The 27,067-nt window shown below is 33.8% G+C and overlaps 1 protein-coding gene across 5 annotated transcripts in view; it reads left to right on the forward strand.

The window, feature by feature from the left end:
- The window catches only part of cep43 (centrosomal protein 43), a 33,824-nt gene extending 8,102 nt beyond the window's left edge, over window positions 1-25,722 (forward strand). Inside the window, exons 8-21 of one of the 5 annotated variants that reach the window (XM_015357967.2) lie at window positions 356-426; window positions 1,582-1,643; window positions 2,287-2,348; window positions 3,971-4,057; window positions 7,940-7,993; window positions 10,481-10,689; window positions 12,954-13,025; window positions 14,564-14,632; window positions 15,234-15,317; window positions 18,165-18,289; window positions 18,797-18,865; window positions 20,944-20,980; window positions 21,181-21,283; window positions 22,251-25,722. In XM_015357967.2, coding sequence (XP_015213453.1) covers window positions 356-426; window positions 1,582-1,643; window positions 2,287-2,348; window positions 3,971-4,057; window positions 7,940-7,993; window positions 10,481-10,689; window positions 12,954-13,025; window positions 14,564-14,632; window positions 15,234-15,317; window positions 18,165-18,289; window positions 18,797-18,865; window positions 20,944-20,980; window positions 21,181-21,283; window positions 22,251-22,325 — 1,179 coding nt within the window. In that variant the 3' untranslated portion in view covers window positions 22,326-25,722. The remainder of the gene's footprint in view (window positions 1-355; window positions 427-1,581; window positions 1,644-2,286; window positions 2,349-3,970; window positions 4,058-7,939; window positions 7,994-10,480; window positions 10,690-12,953; window positions 13,026-14,563; window positions 14,633-15,233; window positions 15,318-18,164; window positions 18,290-18,796; window positions 18,866-20,943; window positions 20,981-21,180; window positions 21,284-22,250) is intronic. The other 4 variants (XM_069197455.1, XM_015357990.2, XM_069197463.1 and 1 more) reach the window with 4 other exon arrangements.
- The last annotated feature ends 1,345 nt before the right edge of the window (window positions 25,723-27,067 follow it).

The raw sequence follows: 27,067 nt of genomic DNA on the forward strand, positions 1-27,067 counted from the left end.
AGTATTTGATGTTCTCTCTTTTTATCTTTTCTGCTTTGAAAGTTTCACATTTAATCATTCAAGTTTAGTTTAGTTATGATCCTGCTAGGCTCTTGAAGTATTAATTGAATAACTTTTTTTTGTACAGATATTATTATTATTATTAAATGATTAATATTACAAATTGCTATACCTTTCTTTTCTGCTTTGATGTTATCACAGAAACTACAGTTGTTTTTGAAAGCACGCAAACAGTACAGTGTCCATTGAGCAATTACTTTTCTTATTCTTAGCTGTATTAGCATGGACTTCGAATAAGTTTATTTTGGCTGCAAACATATTAGCCTTTTACAATTCAAATATATACTTTTTTTAGGACAAAAATGGTGAGATAAGCAAAGATGAATTGAGAACTGTCTTCACTGATCTTTTTCCTAACTTTCACAAGTAAGTTTAACTTTTTTTAAAACAGAATTTAGAATTATAGTCATAATTTTATTTCTTGTGTTGAAATAGTTAATAACATTAGCTGTTGGACAATACAAAATTAATTACTGTATGCAAAACACAAACACCTTTTTCTTAGCTTATTTTGAATCTTACATTAAAATTTCTGGAATTTTAAGTAAATGTGAAAAACTAAAAGTTACAATAAAAAAGAACTGTCTGAGGTAAAAAGACATGCTGCAGTGTTATGTAAACTTATAAACCCATTTATTAACAGCTGCTTGCAGAAATGTTCAGATGAGATTTGTATATGGACATGCTGCTTCTTTATGAATCTTCCCACATACTTAAATATTGCAGATTCTGAAGATGCAATTGTCCTTTTATATTACAATGCATTCCTGTATCTTTTTTAGTTTCGATTTTTAGTTTAGACATAGAATAATGTCTGACTGTAAAGTCTAATTCTCTCCCTTCTTTCGGTGTTTATTCAAATGCTTTAATAGTACAAATTGAAAACTTAGGTATTCGAATGTAAAATGAAGTATTACAGCTGTAATTTATTTTTGTAGGTCTTTTAGTTAATGAAGATAAAGATATGTAGTGAACATTTTCATAATTAAAATGTTGACATTTTTAGGGTAGATTTTGAAAAAATATTTAACATTACTAATTGTTTAAGATAATTTTGCACAATTTTAATGTTTAGAATCAGAAATATATTTTTCACAATTATATTCTTTTCACAATCCATATTAAGATGCCAGATTTTCTCAAACTGTTGCTGTTGCACTTTTTCTTAGCTTATTACTTTAGTCTGAACTCCATAAAACAGATTAAGAAGAAAACCCTTAATGTTTCAGTAATGTCCTCATTTAAACCTAATATTAGACATGCAAAATATTACTATCAGGACAGGCTTCTTAGACCACTTGTGTACTTGCTGTACAAGTATAGGATGGGTGACACTTGCTGTCTGCACCACAAGGCAGTGGTTGTAAATTGAAAGTAGACATTTTTTTTTCAATTTAAAAGGCATCTGATGAGTGGTATGAAAAAAGTACTTGCAAATTATTTAGGTGTTATTTGAGCAAACTGAGAAAATTCATAATTATCTTATATGACTACAGCTTTTATCTTTTTTTTTAATTAAAGGAATATGCTGGAGAGATACCTTACAGATGAGTTCAGAGCTATGGACAAAGACTTCAGTAATTGTAAGTATAATCTGGCTAATTAGTTTTTCAGTTTTATGGATAAGGTTCATATTCACTGAATCATCATTGATAAAGATATGCTGGAAAACACTCAAGCTATAGAACTTTTAAATACCTTTTTGTTAGTTACCTGAATTAGCTGTTTGGAAAAAGAAGAGAAAATATATTAAGAAGTTTGCCTTGCATAAAGACTAATTGGGAAATTGGAAAACCTCTATAAAGAAAATGTAAAAATGTCTATGCGTGTTAGTTGATTATTAACCAGTGGTATTGTAATCACTTTCATTTTCAACCTGCCAGCACAAATACTCAAGGTCCAAACCTCCGTTATCATGCTGCACGTAGTTAAAACATTAATTTCTGATATTTAAGAATGTTCAGAAAAGGGATTTTTTCCTTTTGTACTACTTGTTTAACTCGTATAACATATTTAGTATTGCTATTGCTGCTAATACTATATATGCTATTATAATTTGTGAATAATAAAGTTGCTTATCTTGAGCTCTGAAGTTAAATAAACTTTATTCTGTATCAGTCTATGGTTTATAAAACAGAATTGGTATGTCCTTTTTCTACAGTTGAAATGTAATTATCTTAATATTTATTCTAATATTGGCTTTTCTTTATTTTGGAAATGCTGCAGCAATAGACTTCCATGAGTTTCTGGGGATGTATAAGCGTTTATTCATACAGTGTAGAAGTGTGGTAAGTGTCTCTTTGAACATAAAGATTAACATTAAGATTGGGAGCTCTTTCTGTTTGAGATTAAATTTTGCACGTTTCAGTAATATAACAAAATGCACGTTTTAACACTTGTCCCCAAAAGCATTCTAATGGTTGCATGACATGGGTAAAAAGTGATGAGCAATGTTTGAGTCTCACTTTCAAGCAATGTATGCATTGCAAACTTATAATTCTGTTCACGTTGTGTGCCTCTTCCTCTTTATTTCCTGAATTTGTAGTTAAACTACAGCTTGAGCCATTATAGTGTCTCCTAATGTGTGCTGTCGTACTCTTTGTTGTATATCAAATTTTTTGGGCAAACACTGTTTTATTTAAATGGTCCAAAACAAGCTTTATTGTTTTTGATGTTCTACAGTTTTCGGACAAGTCATCTTGCCAGTTTGCAAGCATATTCAGTCATATATATATATAAATTGTATTAGTGTTATTAATGTGCAGAAGAAGAAGGCTGTGACTCTGAAATTGCACAACTCATAAGGCGAGTGTGCATGCCGTTTTAAAGGGATTTCCAGCTATTCTCCCCTTTACACATTTTAATACGTCAGATATCAACTGAAACAAGACACTTGCTAAAAACTTTGTAATTTTATCATTATGCTTGGTAACTGGGGGACAAGAGTGTCTTTTGAATCATAAAACATGATGGCACATTTTTGTAGAATATTTCTAAAACTTATTCTAATATGGTGATTTATTTTATATGTGCTGCGTGGATTTAACGTAATAATTTAATATCCAGAGGAATTCAGTATATGCAGCAACACCATGCAAGTAAAAGTGAAAGCAATTATCAATCAGATTTACTTGAAATGATCGATTTTCTAACTTTAAGTGTATGATCCAGATTAGCACACCATGCTTTTCTTATTGCTAGTGACAGGTACTGAAATAAATGTGCATATTTATCAGGCATAAAAGACAAGGCAGTGAGTCACATCTTGTACTTAGATCATCAGGAGGCACTTCCCAGATGTGCAAGTGATGTGCAAAAAATGTAAATATGCCTAAAGGGAGAATATTCCAGATTTCCTTTAAAGCAGCTTGTACCTCACCTTAGCATCCACTGTGACCTTTGATTTGTTGAGTGATGTCAGTTGTCAGATGTGAGTGACATCTGACACATCTACATTCTAGACGTAACCATAGCGAGAGCTAACGCACGCAAAACAATTGCATATTGCAAAGTCAGTGCCTAATTGTGGCTTTTAGTTGAGTATGGAAGAATATTAATGCAAACGGAAAATCACCCAACAAGTGATGCGTTGAGAATTTCTGTTTTCAGTTGGGTTAAAATTTCAGATTAGCCCAGGCCTTACTTAATTGCCTAATTTTCTTTAAATGATTTTAGACTCCATGAAAATGAGGCATTTTGTTTTCATTTTTCATTTTAGTTTAGGTGTTATACTGTTCAACTTACATTCACTTATTGCCTTTTTTTGAATGATTTTGCAATTCCATCATTGCCAAATGGGTTTGCCATGCATTATAAATACATATAAAGGCTTTGCTTATCTGGGCAATCATAAAACATCACTATTAAAATGTAATTGTGGAGACTGACTATTTGATCTTTTTTCAACAAGGTTGCAAATGATGTCTCTGACATTGTTCACTTGCCTGGTAAGTCTACTGAGGAGAAAAGAAGTACTACTTCTCAGCCAGCCAGCAAGGTAGGATCTACAATTGCCTTTTAATTTTTTCATTATGAAGTGTTTTAGGACTTCTTTCTGTTCTGATAAATATTAAATTTTTTTATGTTACTTACACTTACACCATTTCAGTCTTAAATTTTAGCACTGCTTTTTTAACACATTTATATTCAGTGAAATACACTGTTTTGTAGAGTCAGTTATATATATGCAGTCTTTATCAGAGGATGTTAGAGGCCTTCGTTTGAGACAATACTGGCCTTGATTTACAAATTGTTCTTAAAACTCTTAAGAAATGTGTGAATACCATTCTGTAAGATGCTGTTCAACTATAGATTAGTCGGTATTCACAGAGGTGATTGCTTTGATGAATGAGTACTGGAAATTAACAGCATACAGCTTGTACAGAAAAATGTGCAGCTTTTAAGATATTATCTGCAGAACTGCACTTTCAGTACCATTAGTACAAATATTGCCTTTGCAGGAAATGGAAAGAAAAGTTTTACAGTGCTCTAAAATGTCAGAATCTGGTTAGACTTTATAGACTATGTTGTGCATGGACTAGAAGTGAATAGAGACGTCTGGAAAGGAGAAATTCATAGGATAAAGTCTGTTAAGTACCCCCCCCCCCCCTTTTATTCCTCTCTTCTTTAGTAACCGCACCTTTGGCAATAAGATCAAGTTTAACTTGTAGCTTTTTTTTTATTTGGGGCGCAGCAGTGGCTCTGTGGCTAAGGATCTGTGCCTGTGACTGGAAGGTTGCCGGTTCAAATCCCGCAGTCGGCAGAGGAATCCTACTCTGTTGGGCCCCTGAGCAAGGCCCTTGACCTCAACTGCTCCAGGGGCGCTGTACAATGGCTGACCCTGCACTCTGACCCCAAGCTTCTCTCCCTGTCTGTGTCTGATGGAGAGCAAGCTGGGGTATGCACAAAGATGAATTCCTAATGCAAGAAATTGTATATGGCTAATAAAGCAACATTATCATTATCATTATCCTTATAACACTTCTGTGAATACCATGTGCTCTCATTCTTTACAAAGTCTCATTCGTGCTGCCTATTCATGTATTTTGCATGTAGTGAACTCATAGGTTTAGTTTTAAGGGCTGCATTTTACATACGTCTTTTGCTTGTTGACATGTTTAATTGTGGTTTGTGCATGTGATATTACATGACATGCATCTAAACTTTGTCTATATGACACAGCCTTCTGTGAATGAGACCCTGTTTGGTCTTCATTGCACTACTGATAGTGTGTTCTGTGCACTGTGATTTGAATACTTTTAGCAATATATTGAATAACCTGTTTGTTTTGGTCATGCAATTTTCAAACTGAAGAGTTTTTCGAACTATTTAGAATATATATGGAACACAAGGGTTCAATGGCTTGCCCACATTTCTAGCCTATATAAATCATTTCATTTGCTGGTATGTAACTGATTTAAGGTTTATAACCACTTGAACAATCAAAACACAATCACATTGTTAACAATTAAGTGTTAAGGTTTATAGTTCTAGGATTTTATTGGACTGAAGTAATCGTAGGGTCAGAAATAAACTTCTAGAGAATGCAGATTATGTTCCATTGGTCATTGCTATATAAAAGCAGTTTGCAGAGGGTAATGGAACTGGTCCTTGGTCTGTCCCAGATATTAACTCAAGCATTTGTGTAAAACCTTGAAGAGGAAATAACCCAAAGGTTTTTGGGAAAGTCCCCTAAAAGGATGTGTTTCTTTGATCTAACAATTTCTCATTATACATTGTCATTTCGGTTCTTTAATATTTGCATTCAGGCAGGAAAATATTGAACAGGTGTTTTCTTTCATAGCTGAACTATTTCTTTGTGGCATCATATTTAAACAAGCTGTGTTCCATTTTTATTTTTCATACCAATAGTTATAATTGACTGTAAATGACCTTTTCTATCCAAAGGTTGGAGCTACGATGCTGCAACATTTGCTTTAATTGGTAATTTCTGGAGCCTTTGTATTATATTTAAGGAAACCATTACGTAGTGAAATAAGAAAAATGTACCAGCTTGTCATATAATGAATTCAAAGTCTTTCACCATGAGTAATAGGAGTTCTAACCTCTTAAGATTTTCAAAGAAAGTCCTTGGGGTATAAACTTATTATATATATACTTATATCCCACCACAGTTATACAAAAATACATAAGCAATTATAAAAATCTAAATTTATGTTTTTTCCCATTTTTATACCTCTTCTCATCATCTCTGATTAGAATTTACTATTTGACCTCTAAACACGAGATTGTAGAAAGTGCATATATATACGTGAAAGCTTTTTCATTTATACATGCAGCATGTACAGTAGTGAAAGAACCTATGTACATCTCATAGTTTCTGATTACCCCAAAAGAGCTTTGGGAAGAATACAAGTAATCATGAACTTGACAATAGTATGTTTGAAAAATCATAATTTCGTAATTTATGGACTGACCAATCATTATCAACAAACAGTTTTGCAGACCATCTTGAAGGTATGGTGCTTTGCATTGTTGAGACCATACCACTGTCCTCTCTCATTTGTGTGATCATTATCTGCAAACCTGTGCTATACATGCAGTGACTGGACAGTTGATAGCATGCATTCAGTGTGATGTGCAATGAACATCCCTCCATGTAAGCTTTTAATACATCTCTTAATGTGTACATCACTTCCAGAAAGTTGTACAACATCATTTTTGAAAAGGAACAGGTAAAGGTTTATTCCACGCTGTAAAGAAAAGCCTGCACGTGCTGAAGCAGATATCTACTTCAACTTCTTCAATATTTTTTTTAATAAGATCCAGTATTGATATGCAAAGCTTCATGCCTTGAGGGCCAGAATGCGGGATTTTTCTGAACTTCTGTAAAAATGGGTTTTGGCTAAAGACCTTTTCAACTTGTTAAACTACTGATTAGGTCCTTTAGGGTATTAAGAACACAAACCAGAAGAGACTGCAGCCCACCAGGACTTATATAATTTGTACAGCATGTGTCCTGTCAATTGCACATTTCCAAAGTGTTTTAGTTTACTAAACAAAAATGAATCTTTGATTTTGAATCAATAAAATGCAGTGTGAGACATAGCAAAGGAAAAAAAATCGTATTGTGTATAAAATGTAAAAAAATATTAGGACATCTACAAAAAGCAATAAAACGTATACCGGTTTGGAGTCCTCATCTTCATGATCTATATAATCAAAACCTAAAAGGAACATGTGTTCATTCCTCAAAGATGGTGACATCATCATCCAAGATAATTATAGAATTTAACTTATCTCATGGGTACCTTCACTGTGTTAAAACGTAGGCTTCATTATAGGTGCATTGCCCTGTTTTTAAACCTTTATTTTTAATTTTCATTTACTTTGTTTTCATTTTGATACATATGCAGTGCTAATTAATAATGTTATTTTTTATGCGTTCGTTGAAAGGATGAAGAGGTTAGTATTCGGTTTTATATTAGTGGCCCAAAAAGGAAAAATAACATTGTGTGTATTTGAAGCCATATTTTAATGTTAATCAGTTATACACTGTAGAGGTTGTGTCTTTAGAAGGCATGTCCATATGTCTGCAGTGATGCTGTAAGCACTCTTCATGTTCCAAATTATTTACTCTTTGAGTGTTTCTAGCCTATAATACACCTCTGAATGTTCCCTTTAAGCATCTAGATTGCTGTTGTATGGAACATCACACTTTTGGACAGGGTACTAGAGATGTAAAAACATGTCAGAAGTATGAAACAGTAATTAATATATTATATCCTGCTACTGTTTTTCTTTGATGCATTTCATATGTGAAAATGTCAGGCTTGTTTCATTTCCTGTATAGGGTCACCCAATTTATTAATTCTGTAGTAAGTTTTAAAGAGCCTTATAGTTTTATTCTCATGCTTAGATACCCAGATATAAAGGATTTGTTAAACAGAGAGAGGAGAAGGCTGGTAAGAAGGTAATTGCATGCTTGAAACAATATATAATGTTATAGTTTTGATTATTACATTCACCTTTAGCACAAGAGACAGTGTGCAGCCAAAGCTGTGGTTCAACTCAAATTATCTAAAAATTAGATATAATATTTTAATAAAAATGTTGTGCATGTTTAATATTTTCAAAAATATTTTTCTATGTAGAATGTCAAATGCTTTTCCTGAGAAAAAACTGAATTTAATAGAAGGAAATTGAATGTTTTGATTCTGTTGCCAGTCGTACCTTTTATTTAGTTTTTAAATTCAGAATCTTTTAAAGTGACTTTGATTAACTTATTGTGTATGTTGTTTATAGGCAGCTTGTAAGAACATTCTGTTGTCTACTGTCATGGCTACAAGAAATGTCAGTCTTTCTGATGCATATCTAATAGATGTTTAAAGACCTCATTTAGGTGAGGAGAAAATGGCATACCTTCAGCTCTCGGTATCTGTGGCAAGATCTGCCACAGTGGTACGATTTAAAGAACTCTTGTGCATGAGGTGTACTTAAGTCACATGTTGGTTGTAGCAGTGATTTAAAATTAGAATTGTAAAAGTTATGTTGGGAAATGTGAATAAAATCTGAACATGCCAATTAAAAAAACACCTTTTCTTACAAGTACTTTATTTTCCTTTTTTCTGCTATGCCACTGCTCTGTGCTAATGGTTTATGAATGATCAATAACTAACTCTTAATGAAAACAGTGCCCTAGACTTCACCACAATTATTGCAGCAGACGTTCATGCAATGCTTTTTATTTAATAAAATGGTGGCATAAGTAATAATATGTGATGTTTAACTAGCCATGCAAAAATGTACAATGAAGAATGCATTGTTGTTGTTAACCATCTGTAGTGGTTTCCCTTTGAAATTAAACTTTTAACATTGTGGATATTTATCTTGGGGTGTTATTTCAATCTAGGCTTCAAGCAATAGCCGCAAATGGCAGTTTTCTGTTTGATGTTTAAGCTTATCAGTTTGTTACTGGATAAACAAAGATGTGATTTCACTAACAAGTGAAACCAGAACACATTTCATTTTTAAGCATAACATAAAAGAACATTTTAAGACCAAATTAAGCAAATTGGCCAAATGTGACTTTATTTCAGTAGTTTTGTCTTGCAAGAGATGAAAGGCTTTTGCTACATGACTTAGTAGCTCTCTTAATACAACTAACATTGTATTATCTAACAATGATAATACTTAGATATTAAGTATCTAACATACTTAATATCTAACATTGTCGGTCATGAATATATTTGACCTTTCTACATTTTTGTGCTATTCAATTTTTGTTATTTGGAACAAGTGATACAGATGAATTTGTATGTCCTTTTTTCTTTACAATTTTAAAATAACATTTTTTAGATATTTATGTCTACCAAATTTCACATGCTCTACAACCAGAATCTTTCATGATTTCACAAACTGCAAGCAAGTGAGTCAACACTTACTGGAGGGCAGAAATATCTGCCTTTGATGCGGCTTCCAGGACCCCATCCAGTCACAACATTTCTTGCTTCCCCGAATGTTGAGAGTCCCCTGGCTGATTAACCCTTACAGCATACAGCGCCTTTGATAATCCCAGTCAGAGCTGTGTGATGACATGACCCGAATTCGAAACAGCTATTTTTGAGAGTTCTATAGTGCACTCTCACTGACAGCCTTTTCCTCATCGAGCTATTTGGTAGCCCAAACATTTTGTTCTATCCCTAAATTAAATTGTAACCAAACCAAAGTGAATGAATGGGGTATATTTAAACCTCGGAAGTCATTAAGTTACACAACTGAGTTCTTCTTTTGTAGTACATTGCTGTCTTAACAAACAAGCATCCTTTAAACCTGCTCAGAACAATCCCAGGTAGGTGGCCACCAAGAGAAAGTGCTCAGTGGTCTTCCTCTAGAATTTTACAATTGCATTGGCTAAGAGATGCTGTCTTACTTGTGGATGTCTTTAATGTAAATCTGCAGTTTCATTGTACTGACAGCTTTAAGGATGTAACTTGCAAGTGAGCATTCCATATTTGCAATGGAAAACCGAGGACGTGGGCATGGGGGATGTTTGGAAAGATGTTCATGTACATGGCTGTTGCACTTAGGTCACACAATATGAGGCGTTTGTAAAGGATTTCTGTTTTTCTACACAATCGCTGTATGAAGCCTTATAGCAAGTACTATTTTTAAATATGTCACGTGAAAATGTACATTTTTGATCATCTCCCATTAAATCCAGATTTGGCTAAGTATTAATACATTACATCCGTGGCATACTGTAGCTGTTGGTACCATGAAAAAAGGGCAATAAAATGTCTCTAATCTTTGTTTTTTTCCCATTAAAGATTTTTGGATCTTGGTTTAAGAGACTCACTAATACAAGGTGCTGGAATGGGATGGGATATCTGTCCTGATGTATGCTGTTGGGCATGTGGTTGATTGTTGAAGCCTAATCATTGTTTTAACTTTTCTTAAGATGATGGAAGCCAGCCATAGTGATACAAGCTTGCCATCTTTGAAGAGTAAAAGCATCGTCCACACATCAGCCAGAGAATCAAAGCAAAGCGAGAACAGCAAAGGAACGTCTCTGATGAAGAAAGAACAAGATTTGGATGTAGATGAAGAGGATGAAGGTGATTCTTTCTTTGATGATCCACTTCCCAGACCTCAGAAAACATACGGCTGGTAAGAAGCTAGGTTCCTTTTCCCCTGGCTAAAAAAGAGATGTCTTTAAGAAGCACATTTCTCTGAACAGGTTGTGTGCAATGTGTTGTCAAATTAAAAAAAATATTCTTGTTGAGGAACTATTGTGTTGGTTATCTGGTCTACAACATACAGTACATAACTTTAACAATGATAACTGGAAATGCTCTTTTTGCATCCATTGGCACATACCTTTCATTGTGCTTTAAATTCTCAGCATTTTTCATTATACGATGATCTTGCTCTTCTTGAAATATTGATAGCAAGCTACTGGTCCATTTCTGCAATGATGTATGAATAGTTGCTGTTGCTATTGCAGCTAATTTACTTCATTTAATTTCTTATACTGGTTTTCCATCCTGATCAAAAAGGTGAACATTTGCAATCCAATTCCTTCTGCTTCATTAGTACATTAAAAAAGAGCAATGCTGAAATAATGGCTGGAAACAGCGCTTTAGCTGCTGATAACCAAGATCAAGACAAGCCCATCTGTGTCTTATGGTTTCCATTTTATTGCTTATGTTTCTCAGCATCATGGCATTTTGGAACATTGTATTACATGAAGTGATTTTGTTTCCTTGAACTCTTAAAGCTTTTTTACAGATTACATTATGCTGTTTATAAATTAAGCATTTGTGTACTTTGCTGTGCATATGTTTTCAACGCTTTCAACACAAAATTTTAACTTCATATCTCTATATGTTCCAAAATCAAATTAATTTAATCTAATGATGTAAATGCATTGCAAAATGGGACACTTATACATGAGAAATTATATGATAATTGAATTAGAACAGAAAATTGGTTTTGACTGGTTTTAATTACCCTTGGGATAGTTTTTCTTGTCTTTTTTACTAACTTTCATAGAGTCCTTTATATTCGAAGGTTTCCTTGCATATACAGTTCAATTTTAATAATGATTACTTACATTTATGTGGACATTTCCATCCACAAATATCCCAGAATATAGGAGTGGACCTGCCTTCACTGAGGTAGAGAACTCAACTGTGAGATGCAGACTGCACAGCAGATCAGAAGTAAAATGAAAGATCTTGCTGCACCAACTCCATTTAGGGGGAACTTCAAGTGTATCAGATTTTGCTTGTTCACAGTGAAAATATCACCAGGACATTGGAGTCACATCCCTACTCATATGAGCTGGGTAGTGGGATCGTTAGTGACAAAGTAGTTTGAAGCCTCCCTGGTGTATTGTCTTACCCAGGGGATGGCACCAATGTTTGTGGTCACCATACTGGGGCATTGGCTTAAAAATCTCTTCTAGATGTTAGTCATAATGTTATTATCTCAGAAGACTCAATGCTGACCCAGAACAAGCTGTTGAATAGAAATGAAACCACAACAGGATATGACTGATGCTTGTCAGGATTCGTCTTTCCTTCATCTTGACTTACTGGTGCGTGCAGTAGAAAAGCAGCCCACAATCATAATCTCACCTTTATGCTTCACAGTTAAAACAGTGTTATTTTTTTTTTTGAGAGCTGTTCTCGTATTAATAAAAGTTCATGGTGGACCAAAAAAAGAACTCTGTATGATGAACGAAATGCAATTTGTGCCTCATTGATTCGTAGTTCCTTGAACTGTTCTTGATGGAACATCTCTGTGGTTAATCTTTTTCACCTTCTCAGTGGTTCTCCCTACTGTAGAAACTGGAACACTGAACCTTTAAGATTATCTTCCTTAATCCATCACCAGCCTTTTACTGCTGGCCATCAATACCTTATCTAAATTATTTCCCTTCAACAAAGATATGTAAATGCTGCAACCATTAATTATACGATATGGGCTTCAAAGTTTGAGATTGAGTTTTTATGTTGAAAATCTATGCACAGCTTCGTATTAGTATTTGTATATATCATTCCTACAAAAGCAAGCTGAGTTTGTGTTGTATATTGCTTGCGTTTTTATGCCAGTTATATATGCCTTAGAAAATTGCGAGCACAATGTCCTGCACATAATCTTGCTTTGCACATAGTTTTTTTATAAAGTATAATTTTGTCATAAGATAATTTGAACAATGTGCTTTACTTTTAATGAAAGAGCAGAAAATCTGCAAAGAATATGGTGAAATTTAATTAAATTGTGTAAAACCTTTTTAAAAGTGTATAATTACATCAGATATAGTCCACTGTTTATATTATTTTTCAAATATGTATGTTATGGAAAGTACAGGAAGCTTATTATTGTTTCTTTTTTCTTTCATTATCATTGCTGCATTTTGGAATTAGTCTTTCCATGGCAGATAAAAGTATTTCAGGGACAAGTGTCCCTGAAAACAAGATGAGCATTAGTCCCAAAGAGTAAGTATGCTGGCCTTGTTTTGCATAATGCACAGGTAAATTTGCATGTTGCTGCTAAGCAGTTAATGTTAGATGCTTGCGAAACCTACAATTAAATGCACTGATGTTCTTACAATAAGCTGCTTGACTCAAGAAGTAGGAAGAAGGAGCCTATTTTAATAATTCTATAATGAAGATGATCTTTTCATAGTCTATAGTGTATTGGCTTTCTACTTTAATTTCAGGTAACTCCTATAACATGAACCTAGCACAATTGCTGACACAATCATGTTAGCCAGAAAGGAACAAAACTGCAATATAAATCAGTATAGATCAGTTTATTAATAAAAAATCAGTTGTACTCTTATAAAAAATCATACTTTAAAAGAATTGCGCACTTCAACAAATTAAGGGAAATTATGCCTTTAGAAGTAGTTGGAGTTCAATGTTAAAATGTATGATTGAAGCCTATTTGTAGAAGAAAAATATCAGCAATTAACAGAAGATGAATTCTGATAATATTTAAGATTGAGAAAGTATTTTTCCCCATTTTAAAAATGTACCCAAGTAAAAATGATACCTACTTTCAAAATTGCCAGCTTCCTTCAATGCAGTATCAAATATAACTATGATAATAATCGGTAACAATTTCACAGAACGAAATGAGCCTCACAAATATTGGATGGGGCCAATTATATTATTTTTCACTTTTATGAACAGTTATGTAATTGTGGTTTTAATTTCTCAATTTATAATAGTATATTTCAAAATAGTACACATTTCTTTGTATATCTTCATTTTTACATATGTAAAATTGAAAGTGTAGCTATTTTTTTCCAAAGCTGTGCTATAGAACTTTGAACTCCGTTGATACAGAACCCCCCAAATATTTGTGTTGTTTTTGGTAATATATATTGAATACAAAAGTTGAGAACATTGATTATTCAGTTTTTGGATCAGTTAACTTAATTAGGAATAATTTTACATGTATTTGTGGAAGTCCTGATGTGTACGTCATTAGATATACATCAGTGGACTAAAGAAGCCCAGCTTGATTTTTCCTAGAAAATACTGAAAGGACTTGATTCCTATGTTTTGGTTAAGTATGGGCAAGGCAAGACTTGCTTTACATTTTTCAGTTTTCTAAGGTAATAAATGGAGTGTATAGTAATTTTCACTTTAAGATGGAAATTTAAGATTAAAAGACAAGTGTAAATCCAAACCACTTCTTTATTTGATACCTACATAGTTTTTTGATTTATGTGACATGGCTACCTTCTTAATATCAAGATTTCAAAAAATACAAATGGTTTTATTACATAACCAGCTTGTTGATATAAACAGGATTCTAGATGCTGATAACTGACGACTGTTTTGATTATGGAGATCAAGGACAAAGGACTTTGAGGTTTCTTGTGGTTTCTAGGAACGCTGCCACTATTTTCTCTTTAAACTAATATGCTTTGGTTGTCCTATTTTAGTTTCAGTTACATTGTGGTACTTACATATGTTGTTCTTTCTGCTTCCATTCTCTTTTCTGTCTTCTTTTACCATAAAAGAATAAACTGGCCACAAAAGGACAAAAGTATTTCATTTTCGCAAATGAAGAAGAACAGTAGCCTGAATGAGTAAGTGCATGCAGTGTCTTTTTAAAACCAAACACATAGTATTTAAATTGCGTACTGTACACTTCAGAGCATAGTCATTCTTAGATCATTTCTTGAAGTCTTTTAGACGAATAATAAAAGCATTAATATTAGTCATTCCATGTGTTCCAGAATTCTTGTGGAAGATGTAGCAACCACTTAGGGGTAAATTGAAAAAATCTAAGGAACTTATCAAGGCATAGATAGATGGCCCTTTCATTTTCTGTGCCTCCAATGTTCTTGACATCTCTGTCCTGCAAAGTTTCCATAGGAAGTCATGGAACATGGCTTTGATTGGTTTGACACAAATTGGCTATTATAATACAATTTGGATTATGGGGAACTGGTTTAGCCCCATAAATTAAAAAAAATTATTTTAAAATTATTTAAAAGAAAGAATTTAGATTTAAGCAGAAATTTGAAAGAGTAAATAGTTTATTTTTAGAACTTATTTCTTGTTTAAGACCTGAGGCTTTTTTTCGTTCTTTCTGCTTGCCTTGTGTCCTTTACCAATTTGTTGTGCTTTTTTCTCTATGCAAATTCTGCTTCTCAACTCTTAACCTCTACATGTCTTTGTGGTCAGCCTCTCTGCTATAAACAGTGACACTGATGAAGATGCAGAGGATCGTTTTGCAGAAAATGATAACAGGTACAGCCTAGATGGGAGGTGAGACATAGGGGTTCAGTTGTTTTTCTTTAACAAGCTAGAGTTTAATCACAGGTTCTAAAACTTGTGAAAAACGGTGTAGATTATTTTTCAACCATAAAAAACTTGCACCCTTACTGTGAAATCAAATGTATCCATCTCGTGCTTAATGTATACTCCTTCGCAAAATATTAAATATATATCATGAAAAAAAAGCCCCCAGCTCACTATCAACCTAAGGATTGTCTAGACCCTTATGCTAGGAAAAAATCCTTGCTGATACTACAGACTGAGTCTCTGAGTCCAGGCCTTCTACAGTCTAAAGCTACTCTCGCTCATCTCCTCAAATATAGATCTACCTCATTGCAACGGACACATAGCATCTAAAGGAGGTATTACTGTTTTTTTATGTAACAAAAGGACATAGGACCCCTGGCACTTTAAAACTGTTGCCACATTGTGAGAGTGTTTTCTCTAAATTAGTGCATCCCAGAAATTGATGTTTTGCCAATCAAGCTTCCCCACCAAATTTACTGTAGCATGGAGACTGGTCTTTTGATTGCAGCCAAGTCAGTATTGCAATTATTTGGCAAAGAATCAAGTGGTAAAGGCCTTAAGCACTGAGCTTGAAGAGTTGCAAGAAGCTGCAGTGCAGCACAGTAAAGGTTTCAAAAAAGTTTTAATCTTTTTACAGAAAAGTCCTTTTCCTAAGACTAAATGGGTCTAACAAAAACACAAAACTTTGCTTCTGTTATGCTCTCAATACTGTCATTCTCCAAAGGTTTTTATAATCTTAGTACAGCTAGTTAATCTGTTGTATCGCCATAAATGTCATGTTAGGAAAGAGAGTCTATTACATATGTTTATAGAAGCTTTTGTTCTCCTATGCTACATTACCTTTGCTTACTGCCCTGTCTTTCTCACACCTGAAGAAGGCTCCACGGCCAAAATGTTGTGTTTTCTCTCTTCTCTTTTCAGCATGGAATAAACCTATTACTTATTCCTTTGCAGATGCAGCAACCCACCTGAACTAGTATAATATGACAATGCCTATCCCTACCTTCCAGTTGCTCTAAAATGTGATTTACTCTTTATGAAGACATTTCATACAACAGCACAGTCTGTTCTCTTCCTCGGCATGTATATAACACACAGAAGAAACCCTGCAGGCCATTTCTAGACTAGTAATGTGACTAGAAGTGCAACTTGGATCCCCCCACTGAGACAGCAGGGCCAGGCTGCCTACCTCCTTGCTAAAGGCGTTGCCTTCAGTAGGAGTCTGTACTGTAGAAACCTGAAAAAAACATTATGGGCTTGTTGCTTCCTCCAGAAGAGCAAATGCATTGCTTGGGAATTCATCTGGTTCATCACATTCAGATTCCTCCAGTAACCCTACAAATCAGATAAGGAATAAGTAAAGGTTTATTCCATGCTGAAAAGAGAAGAAAAGAAACACGTTTTCTTCTCAACGTTGTGTTTCTCTTCTGACGTTTTCTGATGCAGCTACCTACTTGATGCTTTTTGTTGCAGGGGTATTCATTTCTTGTGCTCATTTTTTGTTTGTTTTACCCAAAGCAAAGCCCAATATAGAAGCCAATTGCTAAACAGTTATATGAGTGTTTAAGTACTCTCCTGTTGCAGCAGTCTAGGATGTCAACACCGCCTTCTCCTTTTCAAAAAGCTGTGGAATGGTTTGCTAGTAGGGTGATTTGCTGATCTATATAGGAGAGCAGTCATCTTGTCCAAAACAATAGATTCAAATTATTTCAATTATTATTTGCCAAAAAGGTAGGAACATGGTGGGAGATAAGGCTCCATCTCCACCATGTACAAACCAGGTTCAAAATATAATACATACAAAAATACATATAAAAAGAGACATGGTGATGTCGGTGGTTTTCTGGTTTTGTGATCCGTGGTCTTTTACTCTCTTTAGAATTAATCCAAGCTATTTTTGCTCTGACTTGCACATGCAGTGTTGACAAAAACGTTAGCCCTTGCTTTTATTGATCATACACAACATCTGCTTTCCAGCAAGAAAAAATTCTAATAGTATAGTTGTTTATATACTATACAAAACATGAACAAGACATTAACACATTTATTATCTTTGAGTCAAATGTTATAAAATATCAGGCAAGATTAAAACCAAATGCTTTTGAATACATTATTGCAGTGTATACCAAAAAGCATATTTTTGTCTCATTAACTCAGCTTTTAGCTAGAAAATGTAGTAGGATAACATTATAAAGAAAAATGATAATTGTGTAGTACTATATTATGTGAAGGGACAACTGCAATTTATACAAACTTCAACTACAACACTTTTAAAGATCCCCTTAAAGATTAGAATTACAGGAGATGTTGACTGAATTGGAAATTTTAAAAAAATCATACAACAGTTGCTTGTTGTGTGCATCAAACCTTTTTAAAAACAATGCTGGACATTAAAATAAAATGTGTTAAGGTGTGTGTTCACAGTTGATTAAACATCATTGTATGGGAAGGTCTAGTGGTTTCATTTTTCCCTCTTAATATGGTAAATTGCCACTCTTGATCTCTCAGTGGGCTTCCAGTTTAGAGTGTTCACATACAATGTTGTTCGTTGGACTGTTTTGTCAGTTAACTCTTTGGAAATGTCTGACATGCAAGTGTATTGTCTGTTTTGTTTCTTTCCAGTCGTATTTTTGCAACTCCATCATAAGAATGCTTCATGCCTTGAAATGATTCTGCTTATTAGGTTTTCATTTTAATAAATGCAGACTTCAAGGGATTTAGGGCTGGAAAAAATGTCTACATTCGAACTATGTCAACTCTGAGTGCTTTGTGAGTTTCCACTTTATGATTTATTTGACATTTTGTTCCTAGGAGAACTGACTCTGCTAAACCACTTGGAAGCCTCACCTCTTTGTCAGATGCACCTCCTCTAAAGACAAGTTTAGGATCCACAGATGGGGAAGCACCACTGAAGCCAATTTCAGAAAACAGGAATGGTAAGTGTAGTGGTAAGAATAGAGATTAGGACTGGTACGTTAGCTAGTTGTAATGGTAAGAATAGAAAGACTGTTACTTTAGCACAGTGTAATGGTAGGAATAGGAGGACTGATACTTTACCAGGGTGACACAGGAGAACACACAAGGTAAAAAAGATAACTTCTAGTTATCTTTTAGTTCTAGACTAGTCAAGCTCCTGTTAGTGTCCCAAGAAGGCATCAGGGATCGTGAAGCAGAACTGATTTTAAAAAAAATATTCATAGTCTTGTCTTCAATATCTCAAAACGTATTTTGTTTTACTGCCTTCCCCAAAAAGTGCATGACTGGTGTTTTGCATTTTAACAGTTTATATCATTTATTTTTAGTTGTTAAGAATTTGGACTTTGGATAGACCTGTTTCACTAGTGGGATGGCATGATACCACCGTTGTGTATAAAATTTGTTGTGAAAGGAATGAAAGGGGGTTTAAGTTATAAGAATGTGTTTCTTCTTTTTATTTTTCATAGGTAATGAAAAAGACAGAGGATTGAAAGACTTGACAAGAACAAATGACAAAATAAGTTCCCTTGGTTTAGGTAAGTTGCTTTTGATATGGCTTTTTTTACTTTTCTATAAGAAACACTACCCCTCACGTAAGGTTGTCAGTCATGTTCTTTAGAATTTTTTTTTTAACATTCCACAAGGAATTGGGGGTAATTAATTTCAGTGGAGTCTGCTCAGATGTGGACTTCAGAGAATGGTGCATTAGGGGTGCTCATGAGCGCCCTTGTGAAACACACATTTAGCAACGGGATGCCCTAAGCTGTTGTAGACTTGAGCGAGAATGCGCTTATGAAGGCCGCAAGACCACAAGTGTGCATAACGGGACACGGCCCAACATTTTACAGGACCACAATTTGCAAACTAGAATGCAGTAAAGCAAAGAATCGCCACGGGATATTCATTTAATAAGGGAATGGAGTATTTAGTGTTTGTTCTGTATTTCACATTTTATGATGTGGTTTTCAGTAGCAATATATTCATAGGTCATATCATAACTTTTTGTGACCTCGTGATTGTAATAAATTCACTTGGCTGTAAGTTCAGGGCTGATGATTGAAGACATGAAATGTAAGCCACAAGACTCCATGATTATTTGCTCTAGTGCTCTTGTGCAAAATAAGAATATATAAAAAAGTGAAAAGACTTAACATGCAACAGAAGTAACAAACTGCATTTTTACTATAGTACAACTACATTTTTTATTTCAATGCAAACAAACAAACTCAATTAATTGCTATACCTTGCGTGCCAGCTTAAATATCCTCAGCTCCAGTCCTGGCTCTTGAAAGACAGGCGAGTCTCTATGTAAACTGAGGTGAGTCAGGGTCTAACCTGACACATAATGGTACAACAGACAGGAGATAAGGACAACATTGTGGATCCACAATAGATAATATACAAAACACACCTAATACACAATGTGAATATTGATATTAATTATAACAGTAATGGGTGGGGATATACAAAAAAATGTTTATATCTTCTGGAATAATGAAAATGATTAAAGAAGCAAATGGAGAGATTATGAGAGACTTCATCATAGGGTGTACAACAGGCTTTTATCACAATTATCAGTTTTAACAACAGTACATCCAGTAAATCCAGTAAATAATTATTTTGTACTTTGCATATATAATATACTGATAAATATTCCAATCTGTGTATTGTCATTAGGTTGTCACAGACTTAACAGTGGATGTTAGCATATTTGCTGCCTTTCCACTTTCTATGAATACAAAGTATCTGTGTGGTTTTACAAGTGGTGTCATCGTATTCGCTGTGGTTGTATTTGATGTCTGGTTTTACAAGGCCCTGCTCATCGGTTTCATCGGCCTCACCATTAGGTACAGATTCAAGTTCCTCTCTCGTGTTATCTACTTTGGACTATTGTTATGCTACAACAGTGCAGTGCCTATCTTGGGGTATTATTGTAGAAATGATTTTAAACATCAGTACCTCCTATGTCACTGTATGAAGAATGTTTCTGTACTTCCAACTATAATACAAGAATATGTAAGGCAGCTTTGCATAACTACATTCTGACAAAATAATGTTCAGATATGCTTTGTTTTAATGTATGAGATGTATTTTCTAATTATTGGAAGTGGTGTGAAGAATTTTATATTAAATTAAACTAAATTATATAAATCTTAAATTGCCCTCCTGAGATGAATAAAGTATTTTTAATTGAATTGAATATTTAAATTTTTCCCAGTTATCTTCTGTCTTAAGATTCTTAAACTTCCACATTCCAGTTTTTATGACAGTGTATTGTGTTGCCAGCCAACCACTGTCAATCGGTTCGATTCAGTTTTAGTCTTGTATAGCACCCTTCACAACAAGTTATCATAGAGCACATTTACAGTTATTTACACAGTTTATGTACAACACAATAAATCAAAATGAATTTGTGTAACGGGGTGAAATGATGTAATGGGATGTTTCATAAGTGTAACAGTGTAACCATCAGGCATAGAATAGAGAAAAACATAAAAATTCCATAAGAAAATAAATCTCTGGATGTTCAAAGCTCAATATTTGCCTGTCCTCCGGGCATATATAGTGATGTTAATATCTAATGTTCTCTACTACATTATTTTTCTGTTCACAGGATATGAAGATGAAGAATATGATGATGATTTTAACAGGTATACGGTATACTACTACAATACCTGTTTTTAAATCTTTATTTCAATTTGGAAAAAATAGCAGATGATATCTTAATTATCTCTGTGTGGTATACTCTGCTATTTACAGTGGAATACAAATATGCTTGATCTCTAAGTACAATTATAGGATAAAAATATTTTTCCTTGTAACTAGATCTGTTCTTTGCATTTTCAAATAGCACCAGTCATCAGTCAGATAAAACAAAAAGTGAGGTAAGCATTGGAGAAGAGATCGAAGAGGAGGTCTCCATCGAAGGGGCAGATTTCAGTACCACTGACAAGGTATTATTGATTGTATTAAAATTCACTGCAACACATTAACATTTAACACTATTCTTCACTTGTAAAAACTATACCATTCTACCTTCACTAACAGGTGATGAATTCAGCAGTAATCTATTCATATTGCAGTTTTAGTATGTAGGGTTATTTTAAATAGTCTGCATTATTCAGGCATGTTTTTAAATCATTGCAATGTTAGGAAAGTGTTGACAATTTTTAGGGAAATAAATTAAAAGGAACACACACCCCTTTACAAATACTGAATTAAGGGGAAGTTCATATAAAGTCAGCACAATTTACCACAATAGAGGTGTACTATTATTATATTAACAGAGGAACTTGGTTGCAAGTATACCGGAAGAGATTTCACACGAGAAGGATTAAAAAACAGATAAGATTCCTCTTGGGCTATGTATAATTTTAATTATTCTGCTATTTAACTTGAGTTTCTGACATCTGACGAATTACAAATAGCTGTTCTGAAAAAGCTTTTATATCCTATATGAAAAGCACAGAATACCTATAAAATTGTGTGGTTCAGAGTTTTATTTGGACAAAGTAAAAAAAAAAACTAAAGTCATTATTCTCTGTAGAAGTTTAGATACTAATCTTTTTCATGTTGGAGAAATTCATGAGGCATTAATTTTGTTGAATAAGTTTGTGATCCAGAAAGCACTGTTTTTATTAAAGATGCACATTTAAATGAAACATTTTACATATCAAAATGCATAGTACAAAAAATTTAAGCTGGTCACAGGCATGCCATCAAGGGTGTTTATGTTCAGTGTAGATGTAACCTAACCTGTTGTTCATGCTCAGATCAGACTTTTGTAGCTATGGCTATATAGAAAGTCATATTTATACCCATACAGAATTATCTGTATTATCTCTGGACCTTCAATTGTGTCTTTCTGTCATTTAGTTTGGGATAGTATCTATCTACAATGTTGTTTCTTATCTCTTGTAGCTTGAAGACCTAACTCTGGATCACAGCATTTCACAGTTCAGTAACTCTGCAGACTACATGGAGGGAGTAGAATAAATGGAATATAAGTGACTGTGTATCTGAAGAAAGGCCTGAAACACACCTGGTTCTAGTCAGTCTTTTTTGAGTAAATTATGGAGTTCTTAAATGTTGGTGAACTAGATTTTACTACAATTTTCATTTTTATGAAATAAGATGCTTTTCAGAAAAAAAGTTATGTCTGTGTTTGGGTGCACTCCAGAAACCATGCCAAGAAAGAAAAGACTGTTGTGAACCCTTTACGAATATTGTGCATTGTCTGGAAAGTGAAACTAGATCACAGCAGAATCTACTGCTGTGTTGTTAAACGAACAGTTTTGAACTGTAGCAGCAAAGAGATTAGTCAATACAAAGCTATTGCAACTATTTAAGGTGTAGTACTGTACTGTGACTGTTGACAAACATAATACATTATCTTTCAAGCGAAAACAGATGGCTGTGACAAAGGTTTTGATAACTGCTAAGAATTTATGTATGGTACACTTCTTTAAATGGTACAAGGTTTATAGAGCTACTCAGGGGTAGAGAAATGTACCACATACCAATGCAAAAATATGAAATTTTGTGTACTGTCGTTTGAACCAAACCGCCGTGTAAATATTTTGATGCACCCATGCATAAAAATCATCTTGAGAAAGATATCCACATTTAGGATGTCTCTTATGGCTTAAGAGATGTTTAGTACTTTAACCATTAAGATTGGGTTGAGAAAAAATAGTGTAATTATGCTATATTAAATACCTGCTACCACATACTTGCTAATGTGTTCCATAAATGTATTTATTAAACCCAAAGTGGGTTTGAAAACTGAGTTAATTCTCCTATCTTTTTTTTTAATATAGTTGTTGCCTAGATTTTGGTTTAGTAAACAGTCATGGAACTCATTGTCAAGTTTGTGAGATTTATTTTAGGTTGAACTTTAAAATGTGTACCTTCTGCACAAGACTTTAGTGATTTGATCATTTGAAACGGTATGACCTTAAGACACTAATTTGCTATACATCATAAGGAGTTTGTGAAAAGTATTTTTTAGGGGACATTTTGTGTAAATATAAAATTGAATCCCTGTCTTGTCTGGTATGGTCCTCTTGGAACAACAATCGCAAAAGCCTTTGGGAAATAATTTGTTATAAAAAAAAAGACAGGCAGTGAAACGTGAAAATTTATGTATTGAACTCACAGGTAATCTTTAGTGCACAAGAAATCTTTTTAATTGCTGTTAAATTGATAGTCAGTGTATTAAAAAATAAATTATCGCAACACCTGTCTAATTCATTAAGGACAAAACTGTGGTATGTGTACCTGAATTTAAAATATCGAAAAAGGTTCAGACTGTGCAGCATCTGAACAGAGTCTATTCACTGGACAGGGTTTCAGAGTTTGTTTACTTTTTGGTTTCATCTATCAATCATAGCAAAATAAAGTTAGTAGAATAGGGTTTTTAATGCTAGCAACATTTGTTGTCTTGTTCTTTTCAGTCTTTGTTACCATAGTAGTAGTAATAAGAAAGGTTACAAAAGATAGATCAGTTCAGACCATTTAGCTTTTTTGGTTGCCAGTAGCTAATTGATCCAAAAATCCTAAGATCTTATCAAGTAACATGTCTGAGTCGCTCATACTACACTTCCCCAAACCTTTTTGTAAACAAATGACACCTGTTCTCAGTATTCAGTGCACTTTTACATAGTTTCCAGTTCTCTTCACATTGTATTTCACAGCTGATCAGAAAAAAATCTATCAAACCAAAAGTAACAAAGGAGGATAAGTTATTTTATCACTGGCATGTTTCTGGTCTCTTTTTTAATACGGTGGTCAAAAGTGTTATACCTATTTGCCCAGTTAAATTCAAATGTGGATAGCATTTTTTTTTCTAGTGTTCACCTGACATGCTGCTGTTCACACATATATACCAATATGGCTGCACAGTTGCCGCTTTGTTCTCACATTGCAAACAGACTCTGTTGGCAAGCATTACACTGACTTCATCATCATAATATTACGCCTGGCCACAGCAGCTTCGCAACACAAGAATGTGTGCTTCTGGAACTAATCTAAATGTTTATGACTACCTTTTTTCAAATGCAATATTAATTTTAAAAATTGTTCATTGTTCATTTATAGGGAAAGCATCCACTTACTCTTAAAGCTTGATTTATTTTTCCACGTTTTTTTACTTCTGTTTTTATGTGTTAAAATTGAAACTTTTTTAGCCACACAACTTCCAACTTTTAAAATGGAGTTTAAATATATCTAGTATAATAGAGCATTTCAAAAGTTTTTTCAATCCATTTTAATTTTAATCTCCCTAGTGGACCATACAATTTTCACTAGGAATTTAGAATGTCGGCATAGGTTTTCAAGTGGAACTAAATTCATTTGCTGTATCACAGCAGTGCCATAATTAGTGAAAAGGTACATGTATCACTAGACATTATCATGCTGTGTAATTCCTTTTTTTTGTGCCAACATAAAGTATTTGTAAAGATACCTTTAGTGAAACCAGAAAATAGGTTATGCCATTAAATTTAAATGATTATACCACATCAAAACAGGTAGAATCCCTAATGTAACAGGAAAGGAAAAAAGCAAAGCACATTTTTCATCTTGCATGGTGACCCTGATTTGGAAATACAGTGTGACCAAATTTACTGAACAAATGTGGCTTATGGTTTAATGATGATTAGAATAGATATATAAAACCTCAAATATAGTTTCCAATTTATCTGACGGCAGTTTTATATTGACTTTATTGCAGTCACAAAATAAACAGTTTTATTAGGTATTTATATGAATATTTCAGTTTATTTACTACAGTATAGTAGAAAGACCAGAATTATTCTTTGTGTTCTTCATTTTTTCTTTTCCAAAGAAAAAAGGTTATTTTTTTATGTTTTTAATGTCTTTGAAGTGTATATTTTTACATGGCTACAGTTACAGGTTAGCAAAATGCACAGCTGTATACAGTAAATGTGAATCGCTTTAGTTAAATGAGTTTAATTAAATTTAAGAAAAATCAGTTGTGTTCAAGCTGTGTGTGTCTGTTCATAACAGGACAAAACACTGCAAGACAATTAGCATTACTGTAGGCTTTGTCATGTACAGAAAAGTTAAAATTCCCAACTCTGTTTTAATTGAAAATAGATGTTGTGACTATTCATAAAACAGACACCAGAAGTAGAGGATACAAATGGAAATGAAAGTACAGGCTTATTCAAGCAAAAAGAGAAATGGGGAAATGCAGTATAGAGTGCTTTAAAGAGAGGTTGAGTTTTTCCGCTGTACCAAGTCTCAAAGCATTGTAGGTTAAGCACCAGTATTTACAGGTTTCAGTGTGCTATAGCCATACTATTGAATACATTCACATTGTATGAGTATGGACTCAGGATATTAATAAATGTTTGCAATCGACATTTCATTTGATGAACCTTTTCATTTCTTCATTTTATTTCTTCAGCATAACATTTTTACCATATCTGTAATGGAGTCCTGTTTCTTCTTATATATATTTTTTTATTTTATCAGTTTCCTCAAAAACACTTCTCAAATTTGTCTGAGGAATGTTTCATAGAGCAGAAACGAAGGGTTGCACAATATGTTGAACTTGGTCACATCTGGAGGGCTTCCTCAATTCCTCAGATTAAGGACAAGAGGGATCTTTTTGATAGATTTTAAATAATATAGTAAAAAAATAAACAGCTGATATTATTCTAAAAAAAACTGAGTGCACTCACAATAAAACATGAAGCAAGGCAAGAAGCTCGTATTAAGGGGTCCATTAAGAAGCATGCTGTGAAAAAGCAGCACTGAAACATATGAATGTTTAAACCCATGCTAACGTCACCAAACTAAACATCATCATCCTAATTCCTTGCGTTTATATAGAAATTTTAATCCCGAAGAATTTCAAAGCTTCTTAAATGTAGTAGGAGATCCGCTTTATCACTGAAGTACAGCATCCAGCTGGGTTGATTTTGTATTAGTATGTATTCGACGTTATGGGTTTGAAAGCAGTTTTAAAATAGGAGCTCCTTTGGTGCTGAAAACTGATTGGAGTAGCTGTTCTTACAGTCCTTCATGTTAACATAGAATGGATCAGACAAGCAAATTGTAATTCAGAAAGAGTCGGAGGAGAAGACCCAGCTATTCATGCAGGTGACATATTAAGATCCTGGAAGAGCATCAATTCATCAGCTTTGTCATCAGCTGTAATGTGCTCGAGGGAGAAAACAAGCAATAAGGGACAAAAAATGACAACAGCTTATTGTTTTGAAAATGACAGCAAAATAAAACCGCTCCAGACAACACTGTATCTTTCAACATTGTTTTGAGTGATTAGCAAATGCTTGTGGAGCTGCAATGTGCATGTGAAAAAATGTTCATTCGATCTTCTGAATCTTTGTGCAGCACTAGTTTGTTGATTTTCAATTGCATTAGCAGCCTAAGTTTAGCCAAGATTTTACCACATTTTATTGGATAATTTATCTCGCTTAAACTGCACATTAAAATGCTGTTCTTCTTTAAAAAGTAGTCTGGTGATTATTTGGAACAGATGTGTGTGCTGTACTCAAATAACTCACCTCTAAATTGATCCAAATTATTTGTTTTTGCTTTATTGTAAATGCTTTTTTTTTTCATTTTAATGTGGTGTTATAAAATTACCCTTATTTCAATAATAGTCAGATAATTAAGAAAACGAGATAGTCCCAGTTTTGCCGATGAAGTCTGGATATTTATCCAGGATGTAAATCAGGACTAATTAT

This window comes from Lepisosteus oculatus, chromosome 2, assembly GCF_040954835.1.
Source record: "Lepisosteus oculatus isolate fLepOcu1 chromosome 2, fLepOcu1.hap2, whole genome shotgun sequence".
Classification (NCBI taxonomy): Eukaryota; Metazoa; Chordata; class Actinopteri; order Semionotiformes; family Lepisosteidae; genus Lepisosteus; species Lepisosteus oculatus.